Source organism: Hypanus sabinus, chromosome 4 (genome assembly GCF_030144855.1).
Source record: "Hypanus sabinus isolate sHypSab1 chromosome 4, sHypSab1.hap1, whole genome shotgun sequence".
In the NCBI taxonomy this organism is placed as follows: Eukaryota; Metazoa; Chordata; class Chondrichthyes; order Myliobatiformes; family Dasyatidae; genus Hypanus; species Hypanus sabinus.
In genome coordinates, this window is record NC_082709.1 from 80,925,365 (window position 1) to 80,940,835 (window position 15,471).

Genomic DNA, 15,471 nt, shown 5'->3' on the forward strand with positions numbered 1-15,471 from the left:
GGAGGGAGGCGAATGTTGTCCCCTTGTTCAAAAAAGGTAGCAGAGATAGTCCAGGTAATTATAGACCAGAGAGCCTTACGTCTGTGGTGGGAAAGCTGTTGGAAAAGATTCTTAGAGATAGGATCTATGGGCATTTAGAGAATCATGGTCTGATCAGGGACAGTCAGCATGGCTTTGTGAAGGGCAGATCGTGCCTATCAAGCCTGATAAGAGTTCTTTGAGGAGGTGACCAGGCATATAGATGAGGGTAGTGCAGTGGATGTGATCTACATGGATTTTAGTAAGGCATTTGACAAGGTTCCACATGGGAGGCTTATTCAGAAAGTCAGAAGGCATGGGATCCAGGGAAGTTTGGCCAGGTGGATTCAGAACTGGCTTGCCTGCAGAAAGCAGAGGGCCATGGTGGAGGGAATACATTCGGATTGGAGGGTTGTGACTAGTGGTGTCCCACAAGGATCTGTTCTGGGACCTCTACTTTTTGTGATTTTTATTAATAACCTGGATGTGGGGGTAGAAGGTTGGGTTGGCAAGTTTGCAGATGACACAAAGGTTGGTGGTGTTGTAGATAGTGTAGAGGATTGTTGAAGACTACAGAGAGACATTGATAAGATGCAGAAGTGGGCTGAGAAGTGGCAGATAAGAGTTCAACCCAGAGAAGTGTGAGGTGGTACACTCTGGAAGGACAAACTCCAAGGCAGAGTACAAAATAAATGGCATGATACTTGGAAGTGTGGAGGAGCAGAGGGATCTGGGGGTACATGTCCACAGATCCCTGAAAGTTGCCTCACAGGTAGATAGGGTAGTTAAGAAAGCTTATTGGGTGCTAGCTTTCATAAGTCAAGGGATAGAGTTTAAGAGACATGATGTAATGATGCAGCTCTATAAAACTCTAGTTAGGCCACACTTGGAGTACTGTGTCCTGTTCTGGTTGCCTCACTATAGGAAGGATGTGGAAGCATTGGAAAGGGTACAGAGGAGATTTACCAGGATGCTGCCTGGTTTAGACAGTATGGATTATGATCAGAGATTAAAGGAGTTAGGGCTTTACTCTTTGGAGAGAAGGAGGATGAGAGGAGACATGATAGAGGTGTACAAGATATTAAGAGGAATAGACAGAGTGCATAGCCAGCGCCTCTTCCCCAGGGCACCACTGCTCAGTACAAGAGGACATGGCTTTGAGGTAAGGGGAGGGAAGTTCAAGGGGGATATTAGAGGAAGGTTTTTCACTCAGAGGGTGGTTGGTGCGTGGAATGCGCTGCCTGAGTCAGTGGTGGAGGCAGATACACTAGTGAAGTTTAAGAGACTACAAGACAGGTATATGGAGGAATTTAAGGTGGGGGGTTATATGGGAGGCAGGGTTTGAGGGTCGGCACAACATTGTGGGCCGAAGGGCCTGTAATGTGCTGTACTATTCTATGTTCTAACACCTTATATATTGTCTGGGTACCCTCCAACCTGATGCATGAACATTGATTTCTCCAACTACGGTAACATCTATTTTTTGAACTTCACCATTCTCCATTCCCTTTTGCCCCCTCTCACATCTCCTTGCCTGCTCATCCCGTCCTTCTGCTGCTCCTCCCACCTTTTCTTTCTTCCAGGCCTTCTGCCCTCTCATATTAGGTTACCCCTTCTCCAGCCCTGTATCTTTTTCACCAATCAACTTCCCAGCTCTTTGTTTCACTGCCCTCCCTCCCGGTTTCACCTGTCAATTTGTGTTTCTCTCTTCCTTCCCCCACCTTTTAACTCTACTCTTCATCTTTCTTTCTACAGTCCTGATGAAGGGTCTCGGCCCGAAACATCAACTGTACTCTTTTCCATAGATGCTGCCTGGCCTGCTGGGTCCCTCCAGCATTTTGTGTGTGTTGCACCCTCCCTCTCCCCAGTTCTCACCATCAGCAAGGATCTTGCCGCAAGTTGCTTGGCAGCCGGTGCCGGGCAAGGTTTTGCATTCTCCGCTGGGAATTTTCCACAGCCAGCAGCTCCCCTCATCCGTGCCAGCCAGCAGCACATGGGCACAGGGATGCCAGGCAACCCACTAGGAAAGAAAGAAGGAACAGCAAGGGTCGTGGATCTAAAGAATCTTTTGTACACTGATAAGCACAAAGTAAACCCAAAGAAAATGTGTCCAACTCGAAGTTTTGCATACTGCTATATGTACTTTGATAATACATTTGACTTGAACTTCGAGTTGGACACATTTTTCTTTGGGTTTACTTTGTGCTAATGTCAAATGTATTATCAAAGTACATTTAGCAGTATGCAAATGTACGAGAGAGAGCGAGAGAGGGGGAGAGGGAGGGGAAAGGGAGGGGAGAGGGGGGGGTAGAGGGGGAGGGGGTAGAGGGGGAGGGGGTAGAGGGGGAGGGGGTAGAGGGGGAGGGGGTAGAGGGGGAGGGGGTAGAGGGGGAGGGGGTAGAGGGGGAGGGGGTAGAGGGGGAGGGGGTAGGGGGGGGTAGAGGGGGGGGTAGAGGGGGAGGGGGAGGGGAGAGGGGGAGGGGAGAGGGGGAGGGGGGAGAGGGGAGAGGGGGAGAGAGAGAGAGAGAGTCCCCTAAAGCTTTTGCACAGTACAATATTTGTAAATGTGGAGCAGAGAACAAGCTTGTAAATCTGGTGGGAGCAAAGGGTTGGGAATGGTAAGGGTTGTGAGACAGGTGGCAGAGGAGTGGCGGGGTGGGGGAGTGGCACAGGTACAGACACACCCAGCCCTGAGATACCAGGCAAGGTCATTTGATTCCAAATAATTAGTTTATTGATGGTTACAGGACTCTATGGTGGTTCCCAATCCCTTCCCTTTTTCCCCAACCAAGATTCTGCCTCCTACCCACTCTCAGTCCACAACAGAGAACTAAGGTGTCTAAGACTTTTGCACAGCACTGCAGAAGTCACCATATTCAACCCTGAGATTCATTTTTGTGGGCATTCACAATAAAACAAAGTAACACAATAGAATCAATTAAAAACTGTACACGTGACAGACAATCAATGTGCAAATAGCAACAAACTACAAATACTAAAAAGAAAAGAACAAAATAATAACAGTAATAAGAATAATGCGCTTAGGTTAACACTGCCTAGGACAGAGGGGGTAAGAGGAATAACAGACATAAAAATCTACACGACAGTCAGATAAAACTTCCAAGGATACACTTACAGCAACGAAAACAGGAATCGATACTCTAAGCAAGCATATGCTTTTGTTTTTGGAGTGGAGGTGGATTTGATAGGAAGTATAGCTTTAAGGTGAATAGAGGAGAGTATAGAGGGATTTTTTTTAAATAACAGAGATCTTGAATTGAATTTTGCAACTGTATTTAAATCAGTAGACAGACACAATGGAGGCAAAGCAGTAGTGAGGTCATGGACCATATAGATTATTGATGAGGAGGTGTTTGCTGTCTTGAGGCAAATTAGGGTGGATAAATCACCAGCCCTGAAAAGGTGTTCCTCAGACCTTGTGGGAGGCACGTGCAGAAACTGCAGAACCCTAGCAGAGGTATTTAAAATGTCCTTAGCCAAGGATGAGCTGCAGGAGGATTGAGAATAACTAACATTGTTCTGTTGTTTAAAAAATGCTCTTAAGAATAAACCGGCCGATGAACCTGATATCATGAGTGACTAAGCTATTAGAAGATGCTCTAAGGAAATAAATATTTAAGTATTAGAATAGACAGAGACTGATTAGCAATAGTTAACATAGCTTTGTGGCTGTCAGAGTGCACAGAAAATTTACAAGGATAATGCCAAGACTTGAGGAACAGTGTTAAAAGAAAAGGCTGAATAGGTTAAAATTTTATTCCTTAGAACGTTGAGGAAGGAAAAGATAGTTGATGGGGTATACAACATTATGAATGGTATAGACAGGGTAAATGGAAGCAAGCTTTTTTCCCCACCGAGGTTGTGTGAGCTTTGAACTAGAAGTCATGGGTTAAGGGGAACATGAGGGGAAACTTTTTCAATCAGAGACTGGTGAGAGTGTGGATCGAGCTGCAAGCGGAAGTGATGCATGTGGGTTTGATTTCAACATTTAACAGAAATTTGAATAGGTACATGGATGGAAGCAGTGCGGAGGACTATGGTCTGGGTGCAGGTCGATGAGACTCGGAAAATTAACAGTTCAGCACAGATTAGAATGGCCACAGTGTGTTGTGACTCTATGACCCAAGTGGTGGGTGCATGGAATTTGCTGTCAGGAGTGGTGTTAGATACAGATACAATACCGTAGATTCCGGACTACAGAGCGCACCTGATTAAAAGCTGCACGCTCTAATTTTAGAAAGAAAATCAATCTTGTACTTGTACAAGCCGCACCGGATTTTAAGCTGCAGGTGTCCCACGTTGTAATATGAGATATTTACACAGAAAGATATTACACGTGAGGATTTTTTAACTTTTAATTAAATCCGTATGATAACATAAACAAATACATATTGCAAATGCTTTTTTTCCAACAGTGCCTGTAACACAGCTACTTTTAAATATACATACTTATCGGTAACACACAAATTACGTTGCGTATACTTTTTTACTGAACAGTGCACGAACAACATTCCAATATCTCCTAACGACTAGTTAAAAAAAATATCTATACTGCAGCCTACCAGGAAGTTATTGATCGCCTTCTTCATCTTCCTCCTGCGCACTAAAACCATCAAAGTCCTCTTCTTCAGTGTCCGAATTGAATAAAACCTCAGGATCTCGTCACTCACTTCAGTCTCTTCGTTGTCGCTCTCACTTGAGCACACGCGGTCCTCTTCATCACGCAGCAGTCCAGCCTTTCGAAACCCGCTGGTGATGGTGGATGTTGTGACACGGCTCCAAGCATTTAGGATCCACTGGCAGACTTGAGTTAAAGATGCTCTTCGCATGCGTCCTGTTTTGGTAAAGGATTTCTCACCGCTCGTCATCCAAGCCTCCCACTCAACGCGCAGCGCCACTTTAAATGCCCGGTTCACGCTGATGTCCAGTGGCTGCAAGTACTTCGTGGTGCCCCCAGGAATCACAGCTGGAATTGAGTTTGTACTCTTGATGGCAGCTTTCACTGAACTTTCATTGTCAGCCGCTTAAAAAATCACCATCGGTGGAAGCTTTAGTCCAGATGCTGTGCAGCTCAGAACACAAGTAAAATGCATTCTCTCATGACCACTTGTTTTCAGTGTGATGGACGAGTCACCTTTTGTATTAACAGTCCGAGTGAGAGGCAGGTCAAACGTCAAAGGTACTTCATCCATATTTATGATATCATCTGGCCCGATGGAATTCTCTGCTATCTTTGTTTGAGTGAATGTGCAGAAGTTAGCAAGTTTTTCCTCGTGGTCGGGAGGGAGCTGCTGACACAGAGTCGTGCGTACCCTGACGGACAGGGCTTTTCGTCTCATAAATCTAAAACACCACGATGGCCCACCTCTAAAATCTTCAATTTTCATTTTGGTGGCAATTGCTTTAGCCTTCAGTCTGATCTGCATGGTGGAAACACCGCGGCCGCCTGCTCTCTGTGTGTTAACCCAGTCTTCAAGAAAGTTTTCAAGTTCGGGCCATCTGCTATGATTACCTCTGAAAGCTTTTGTCGTCTTTTTGCATTGACTCAGTTCTTCACACTGGCGTCTCCACCGTCTCACCATCGATTCATTTATGCCAAGATTATGTGCAGCAGCTCGATTTCCTTCTTCAACCGCCAGATCGATCGCCTTTAACTTAAAAGCTGCATCATATGCTTTTCTTCGAGTGTTTTCCATGTTGATGAGGGTGAGTACAAATGACTGATTTACAATAATTTAATTGTGAAAGTGCGCTTGATTTATCGTACAATTTCATTGGACCTCTGTGAACTACTCATCAATTTTATTGGTCTACTGTTAAGAGGCAAAATGTTTTTGGCGGCATGAAAAAAAACATGCATTAGCCGCACCGTAGTATAGGCCGCAGTGTTCAAAGCGTGGGAAAAAAGTAGTGGCTTATAGTCCGGAATTTACGGTACATTAGGGATATTTAAGAAACTCTGAGATAGGCACGTTGTTGTGATTGAAAATAACTGGTTCTTTGAGTCTCAACAGTAGAGGCCTGGACACACACAGTTTTAATAATAAGGAATTTATTTACGAGGGGAAGTTGGGTCAACACAAGCAACTACAATATTCTAACAAAAAACGCTTAGGGTTAATACGTGCGGGGAAGGTCAGGTCGGCTGTACAATACACAGAAAGCGGTGTGGGGACAGGGTACAGTTACACATACAAAGAACAAGGGAAAAGCACTACGACAGCTATCTCCCTTGACCTTGGATAGCTGCGGCTCCCTTACCAGGACCAACGATAAACCTTCCCAAACATAAATCAATGCACTTACCTTCAATGAGGTGGACTGTAAGAGAGACCAAGCCAGGCACATGTCTCACCTTTTATAGCATGGGGCTGGGCGAGATAATCCAATTAAGGTGACCAATAATTTAGGTGTGCATTGATTAGTTGGGAGGGACCAAATGTTAATTGGCGTGTGGTGTGTCCTCCGACCAGCCAGGTGGCAGTGCGTCTGTCACGTGGCCGGTATCTCTGGATACACAAGTGGATAATAGAAAAATGGAAAAGGCTTTGTCCACTGAGGCTAGGGGAGAAAAAAAACCAGAGGACATGGGTTAAGGGTGAAGGGGGAAAAGTTTAAAGGGAACATTAGAGGGGGCTTCTTCACCCAGAGAGTGGTGGGAGTGTGGAATGAGCTGCCAGATGAAGTGGTAAATGTGGCCTCACTTTTAACATTTAAGAAAAACTTAGACAGGTACATGGATGAGAGCGTATGGAGGAATATGGGCCAGGTGCAGGTCAATGGGACTAGGCAGAAAAATGGTTCGGCATAGCCAAGAAGGGCCAAAAGGCCTGTTTCTGTGCTGTAACGTTCTATGGTTCTATGGAGGGCTATACAGGACGGAAGGGTTAGATGAATCTTACAGTAGATTAAAGGTCGGTGCAGCATTGTGGGCCAAAGTCCAGAACTGTGCCCAGTGTTATACATTTACAGACCCATACCCATCAATATGGAACTTCAATGTTACACAGTTGTAGATCAACCCTACCAGTACTGTACCAAAGGACCATAGAGAAAAACCCATTTCAAACCTGCACTGTAACCCTTGACAGACCTTTGCCTAATACTGTGCCCCTGTAAGTACAGTGTTAGACCTTTGTCCAGTATGAATGCTATACAGTGACAGACTTGTATGTACCTACACTATACACAGCATTTACAGATGCTGGAAATCTTGAGCAATACATACAAAATGCTGGAGGAACAAGCGAGTCAAACAGCATTCATGGAGAGGAACAAACTGTGCATGTTTCAGGCCAAGACCCTTCATCAGGTCTGAAATGTCGACCATTTATTCCCTCCTATACACACTGCCTGATTCACTGCTCTCCTCCTGCATTTTGTGTGCACAATAACAAGCTGCACACCCAAGCACTGCTTTCCAATTGCTCTTTTGACAGCTTTAAATTAGGTACTGTGGGCATTAGGTACCTGCAGGTCGCCCACTTCAAATGACCAAATTTCCTCCTTGGTATCGACTTTCCAAACTTTGATTAAGCCGCTCATGTCTCCCGTTACAAGCAGAGCCGAGTCGTAACTGAAGGAGGCGGAGATGACGGAATCATTGTGGCCTGTGTGAGAGACGAAATCCAAATCAACAACTAACACACCAAGCACCTGCTGTCACCTTCCACCTCAGCGCCACCCATAACACTGATCCATTTTAATCCTACCTGCCTTCACATAGCTGCACAACAGTGTAGTAGTCAGAGACTACAGAGACAGCCAGCGATCACTGACCCAGGTTCAAATTCCACCACCATCAGTAAGGAGTTTTTACGTTCTCCCCATGACCGTGTGGAATTCCTCCCACATTCAATAGACGTATAGCTGAGGGTAAGTGAGTTGTGGGCACCGGAAGCATAGCAACACTTGCGGACTGCCCAGCACAATTCTCACTGATCTGATTCGAAACAAACGTCACATTTCACTGTAAGTTTTGATGTACACATGACAAATAAAGCAGTACAGTGCAACACATTTTAAAAAGTTACAATACATAACAAAAAGAAATAAATATATATAAAAATAAATAAATATGGCAAAAAGAAAGCAAAGTAGTGATGTACTGGTCACGGGTTCATGGACCATTCAGAAGACAGATGATGAGAGAGGAAAAAGCTGCTCCTAAAACAAAAGCGTGTGCCTTCAGGCTCCTGTACCTTCTCCCTGATGGCAGTAATAAGAAGATTAAGAGGAGGTAGAAAGGCTTGTCAAATGGTGGGAGCACAACATATTGAGTCTCCACAAGGAGATGATTGTTGACTTCAGGAAGGTGCAGGTTGAATTTTCTTTGTACATCAAAGGCTCTGCCATGCAGAGAGTGAAGAGCATAAAGTTCCTTGGTGTGTATTTAACGGATGATCTTACCTGGACCCACAACAAGTCCTCATTAGTCAAGGCATCTACACTTTGAGAAGATTGAGGAATTCCAGCTCCCTGCCCCCATTCTAACAACTTTCTACAGTGTCCTGTCTGGCTGCATTATTTTGTAGTTCAGAAGTTGTAAGGCATTGGACTGCAAGACCCTACAGAGGATAGTCTAAACCACCAAGAGGACCATCTGGGTCTCCCTCGCCTCTATTTGTGACACTTACCAGGAACATTGTATACAATGGGCCCAAAGCATTGTTAAGGATCCCTGCCACCCATTTCACAATCTCCCTAACCCACTACCATCAGAAGGAGATACAGGAGCATCAGGACTAGGGCTGCCAGACTGGGTAACAGCTTCTTCCCTCAGACTGCCCCATCACCATTGAGGTTTCATCACAAGGACAGTGAGCTGTTTACCCATGCTACACACTACATGCACTTTGAATTATATTTTATTAACTTGCTCGTGATCTTTTGTTTCATGTGCTGTGTGTGACATGTGCTTTGTGGGTGCGAGCGGCACAGAGGAATGTTGTTTTGTTCGGCTGTATATGTGTACTGTCAAATGACAACAAGCTGGAACTTGAGGATGGTGAAAGTCCCTCAGAACAGTTGGCACCTTCTTGAAGCACTGCATTTTGAATATGTCCTTGCTGGGGAGTATACCAGAGAGTGATGCAACCAGTTAAGAATGTTCTCCACGGTTCACCTACAGAAATCTATTAAGAGTCCTTAGTGATAAAACTTGCCTCACAAATCACCTTAAACTTTCCTCTCACTTCTCTGTGGTATTTGAGATTTCCCACCCTAGTAATGAAATTATCTAACTGCAATCTGATTATAAAGTCAGTGAATCTGTTACCTGTACACACCAACAGCACTTCACCATCACTCACTCTCCACACGTAGGCCATATCATCTTCGCCACCAGACACGGCCAGCGTGTTGGTCTTGGGATCCAAACTCAAGCAGAATACAGCCTCTGAAAAGAACAACGGCTACATTAGGCTTACCGTGAATCACAGAGTTTTTGAGACTATGTGCTATTGAAACTCAAAATGCTGTAGTCCTTTACAGTTCAAAAAGGGGGAAAGTGTGGAAATTTCAGCAATGCAAGGGCTAAAATAGTGTTCTAACAGAACTGAGCACAGACACTTTGTACAGCTTTTTAGTTACTTGCTTAAGAGACACAGCATGGAATAAGCCTTTAAACCTCATCACCCAGCTACCTACTGATTTAACCCCAGACTAATCACAGGACAATTTATAATAAACAGTACATCTTTGGAAACTGGAGCATCCGGAGAAAACCCACACACACAGGAAGGAACACACAAACTTGCTTACAGAGGACACTGGAATTGAAGCCAGACACCCAAGCTGTAATATAATCACTGCTACACTACACGGTGTCCCATAAATACCATGAACTGTAAAGCAGTACAGCACAGGAGAGCACTTGGCCCATTTTGCTATGCTTTCCCATTACGTGGTCTCCCCTACTCTCACACCATTACAGCAGTGTCTCTGATTTCTATGTGTTGAAGTTCCCCAAGGCAACAGTCCAGATGAGCTGACAGAGACAGCAGGCAGACATAGTGCACCTAGTCTGAACACAGACTTTGAAAGCCTAACTCTCCTTTCTACAGACTTTCTGTCCAAGCCTTAGAACCAAGGTCACCAGGCATACCAAGACAAAATAAAGATGCAAACAAAGAATTCTGGGAATACACACTACTGGACAGTTATTTTACTAATTCTCGCATATTATTGGCCTTTAACTCATATATTTAATTGGTTAACACCTAAAATATATATTCCAAATCGTATTCAAATATGCAAATGATAGGATTGAGTATGCGGCAAGTTTCTATTGGATCAAAATTTGCATACAACTGGTCAATTTCCATATACAAATGTCATTTCTTTGTTCATACTTTAAATCAGATAGGAGCCATGCTTGTCTCCTTGTGCACAAGAAAATAAGTGTGATTGAGGAATGAGTGCAATTTTTCCAGAGTCCAGTTAATCAGCAACAATACTGTGGATATGGTTTCCCCACCGACCAAGGACCGACATGGTCCTCACTTAATTTAAGTGTACATCTAAACAACATGGCCAGCTGGTGGCACAGTGGCACCAGGAACGAATGGCCCCGAGTTCAAATCCAGCCAGTCCCCTTGCATGCTTTTCATCCATGCTGGGTTGAGCGTGGAAAAAAACACAACTGGAGAATGTTACAGAAATGCCACATGATGAGCAAAAAGATTGGTGCAAAAAGCTTGTCATGACAGTGCCCCGATGACCCCACCATGAGTTAAAGACATTCTTCCTCTTCTAGACGACATTAGGGAAACAGCCTTAAACCAAACCAGAGGATCCTAAAAATAGTGAATAGATTCAGATTCATTTATTTGTCATGCATACATCAAAAGATACAGTGAAATACATTGCTTGTGTTAACAACCAACAAACCTAAGGATGTACTGGGGATAGCTTGCAAGTGTTGCTCACACAGCATGCCCCCTATTGGATTAGACTGGATCACTACCTTTGCAGTTTAACAATTCATAACTGCAGGTACTTTTATAAATAATTATATACATGAAGTGTTTAGTACATTTCATTTTATATTTTACACACACACACACACACACACACACTCTCTCTCTCTCTCTCCCTCTCTCTCTCTCTCTCTCTCGCTCACTCACTCACTCTTTGACTTCCCCAGCAAATTTGCAGAGATTCCAAGTCCCTGCAGTAGTAACTGTTGGGTTCCTCATGCAGAAGACTGAGATGATCTGATGGAAATGCTGGATCTGGTGATATTGTGATCCAAAAGTTTTTGGAGGACATGAATGAAGCTTACAGCTTGGTGGTTATGGCCATTTTTGTTTTAAGTTCTACAAGAACAAATTGTGTGGAACCAGCTGTCAGTGGAAATGGTGGACGTGCGTTCAATTGCAACACTTAACATAAGTCTGGTTCAGTACATGGATGGGAGGGGTATGGAAGGCTATGGTCCAGGTGCATGTCGGTGGGACTAGATAGAATAACAGGTAGGAACCCCCTAGATGGGCTGAAGGGCCTGTTTCTGTGTCATAGCATTCCGTGACAATTAACAAAGAAAGAATAAAAAAAACAAGCCGTGGTCACCTCAAACTCAGATGAGAGATAACATCCCAGTGATAATAATTAACAAGATTCAAGAGTTGTGACACCTGCTGAAAAAAACTTGAGAAACTTCTAGGAAAAACATAATCAGCTACACTACAATTACTAGACAACTTACTGAACCATCGCATGTTGTGCATTTAATATTTGAGTGATATTGTAAATATATTGTTTAATTAAACGTTCTTTGTTTACATAATGCATCACAGGTTGTATGTAGAAGTACGTGAATGGGAAATGTCATTATGCCACGTCATGTGTGCGGGCCTCGCATAAAACTAAGATCGTAGCTGAGTTATTCTGGCTCAGTATTTCCTTTCCATTAGTTTTTTTTATGTTTTTGAGTTACAAAACATTACAAGATGATTATATAAAAATTAAAAGCAAGCATATAAAAATTAACTACAAGAGGAATAATAATTCCACACGCTAATCCAGAAGGAAACAAAGTTAGGAGGCTGTAGATAGTAGGAAATCTTTCCCCAAAACAAAAACATCAAAATACTGTTGACATAATTTTAGGATAAAAGGAAAGGGACTTAAGGATAAAACTTTCCAGCCAGAGGGCAATTCAAGCCTGAAACACATTGCCTGAGGGGGTGTTGGGGACAGAGGGACTCTCATGGCATGGAAGTATCTAGATTAACCCTCAAAATGACAAGCCAGAAGTTCATAGAAAAGCAGGATTAGTATAGGTAGATACCTGATGGCTAGTATGAACTGGATTGTCTAAATGGATTGCACCTTTGCTTGTGATTCTTAACTTTATTAACCAAGGGTTGAAGAGACAAATAGTCCTTGGCACAATGGCCAATGAAATTTGTGTCTTATCTCCATTGCTTATTTATTTATTTTGTGTATTTAGAGATACAGTGTGGAACAGGTCCTTCAGGCGCGATGAGTGCGCCACCCAGCAACCCTAGCCTAATGAAAGGATAAGTTACAATGGCTAATTAAGCTACCAACCCATACATCTCTGACTGAGAGAAACCAGAGCACCCGGAGGAAACCCACACAGTCACGAGAATGTTCAAACACCTTCCGGACGGTGCTGGAGTTGGAACTCTAAACTCCTAACTCATCTGGGGCACCACAATAGCATAGCAGCTAGTGCAATGCATGACAGCGCTAGCGCTTGGGGATTCAATTCCTGCTGCTATCTACAAGAAGTCTGTACGTTCTCCTTGTGACTGTGTGCGTTTTCTCCTACATTCCAAAGACATACTCGTTAGGATAAGTGTGCTATGTTGGCAATGGAAGAGTAGCAACACTTGCCGGCTGCCCTCAGCACACCCACGGACTGATGCAAACAACGCATTTCACTGTATGGCTCGATGTTTCAATGTTCATATGACAAATAAAGATAAAAGGCAAACTTAAGAATTAGCTTTAACAAAGTGGAGGTCACTTATGCTCTACCATCTTCAAACCTGTTTGGAAGCAATTCCGCACAGACACTTATCCTCAGCCCGCAAACTACCCTCCCCCAGTGAAGGGAGGAATTGAGTAAGCCTCGTAAAGTTGTTCAATTACTTGTGTGTCTGGTGAAAGTGAGATCGCTGTCGTCCTGGACCACTTCCATGCTCTCACTGTCCTCGTCCTCTGTCTCCCACCCAGCATCATCTTCTGCTTCCTCCACCTCGTCAGCGCAGTCGCCTGTGGAAGTGGATATGTTTAAAAATTAACCCACAGCCAAAGGTGCCTTCCTGTGTATCACCCCATCAAATCAATCCACACCAATCCAGTGAACCCCTGCATATATACAAGGCCAAACTCAGAGACGCAAGAGATGTTGCAGATGCTGGAAGTAATGAAGCAACACACACACACAAATGCTGGCGGAACTCAGGTGGGGAATAAAGAGTCGATGCTTCAGACTGAGACCCTTCATCGGGACTCCATATCATGAGACTCAGTCTGAGATGTCAACAGATGTTGCCTAACTAGTTGAATTCCTCTAACATTTTGTGTATGTTATTCCCCAATAAGAAACACCTCTCAGCATCTGCCTTATCATTCCTGCTCAAAACTATACGCCTTTCAACAGGATAAGACTCCAAAGGAGCTTGAGTAGATTTGATACGTATATCACCGAAGACTCTTACAAATTTCTACAGATGCACAGTGCAGAGTATTCTGACTGCCTGCTCTGGAGGCTCCAATGCACAGGAGCAAAAGGAGCTGCAGAGCATTCAAAATAAAGTGATTATCAATGTATGTATATATCACCATATACTATCTTGAGATTATTGCAGGCACTCACAGTAGAAAAAAGGAAATGCAATAGTTTTACAAAAAGAGACAAGGTTTGACAACCAATGCTCAAAAGAAGTCAAACCTGTGCAATTAAAAAGTAAAACTGAGCCTTTGAAAATGAGTCTGTGTTCAGAGCTGTGGTGATTGAAGTTATCCGCACCCATTCAGCAGCCTCTATGGTTGTAGAGACCGGAACACCCAGAGGAAACCCACAGTCACTGGGAGAACAAACTCTTTACAGACAGCGCCAGAATTGAACCCGTGTCACTGGCACTGTAATAGCGTTACACTAACAGCTATACCATTGTGCCACCCATTTGTCATTATCACAGTGAAACTGGGCGCCATGGTAGCAGAGCAGGTGGCGTAACATCATTACAGCTCAGACCCTCAGAGGGGTTCAGAGTTCAATTCCAAAGGCATCTCAAACAAATCTGTACGTCCTCCCCATGGAATGCATGGGTTTTCTCCGGGTGTTCCAGTTCCCTCCAACGGACAAAGACTAACGGTTACCAACGGTTAATTGGTCAACGTAAATTGTCCCATTATTAGGCTGGGGTTAAATCAGGCTGCTGGGCAGCATGACTTGAAGGGCTGGAAGGCCCTATTCTGTGTTGTTGTAGCTCAACAAATAAACAAAAACAAACAATTCCTGAGCCAGGTAGTGTGGCAACAAAGTCTTTTGTACCTCCTTTCAAGTGGTAGTAGTAAGAAGACAGCTTGGTCTGGATGGTGGGGGTCCTTGCTGATAGATGCTATTTTCTTGTGGAAGCACTGCTTGTAGATGTGCTCGATGATGGGAATGGCTGGGCCTGTGATGGATTGGGCTTTATCCACTGCTCTATATATATTTTTCCTTTCTTGGACATTGGTGTGTCCATATCAGGCCACGATGTAACTAGTGAGGATCTTCCCCACTGTGCATCTATAGAAGCATGTCAAAGTTTTGGTGGCACAAGCTTCTAAGGAAGTAGAGGTGCTGTCACTCCTTCATTGCAATGGCACGTAGGACAGATCTCCTGATATTTTGTGCGTTTTGCTTGGATTTTCAGCATCTGCAGGTCTCCTCACCCTCACCCTCCTCCCGGCCCCTCACACTCCTAATCTCAGGCATCAGCACCTCCTCAGCCCACCACGACCTTTCACACCCCTCATGACCGGCTTTTAACCCCATGAACCCTCACCACCTCCTCAGCTCACCTCACCTGACCTCACCGACACCCGGATCGCTCTCACCCCTCATCCTCTGGCCTTACCTGCCGCTCCTTCACCTTCGTTCAGCTCGATCACCTCCACAATCTCCTCGCCGTCGTGCAGCTCCACGTGAGAACCCGGATCCTCTTCCGTCATCTTCACCCGGTTTATACTAACTAGTGAGTTAACTAGCAGGCAGATTAGTACTGACCCGGAGCTTCACGCGTGCCAGGGGCCAGGCCAGAGACCGACCCACTCTGAGGAGGGGGTGGAATATAAAAGTATGAGTGACAGCAGGAGTTGCCAATAACAGACACTGCAACTTAATGACGTCACGCGGGACAGCCAATTACTATCGGGGAAGGCGGTTGGTCAATGCACGTTGCCCTTTGA

At 44.4% G+C, this 15,471-nt stretch overlaps 1 protein-coding gene across 1 annotated transcript in view; it reads right to left on the reverse strand.

Moving 5' to 3' along the window:
* aamp (angio-associated, migratory cell protein) overlaps window positions 1-15,457 on the reverse strand; it is a 52,419-nt gene extending 36,962 nt beyond the window's left edge. The window contains exons 1-5 of the mRNA XM_059967520.1: window positions 15,141-15,457; window positions 13,162-13,284; window positions 9,317-9,436; window positions 7,510-7,649; window positions 1,894-2,038 (exon numbers count right to left, since the gene is read on the reverse strand). Coding sequence (XP_059823503.1) covers window positions 1,894-2,038; window positions 7,510-7,649; window positions 9,317-9,436; window positions 13,162-13,284; window positions 15,141-15,234 — 622 coding nt within the window. The 5' untranslated portion in view covers window positions 15,235-15,457. The remainder of the gene's footprint in view (window positions 1-1,893; window positions 2,039-7,509; window positions 7,650-9,316; window positions 9,437-13,161; window positions 13,285-15,140) is intronic.
* Window positions 15,458-15,471: the final 14 nt, after the last annotated feature.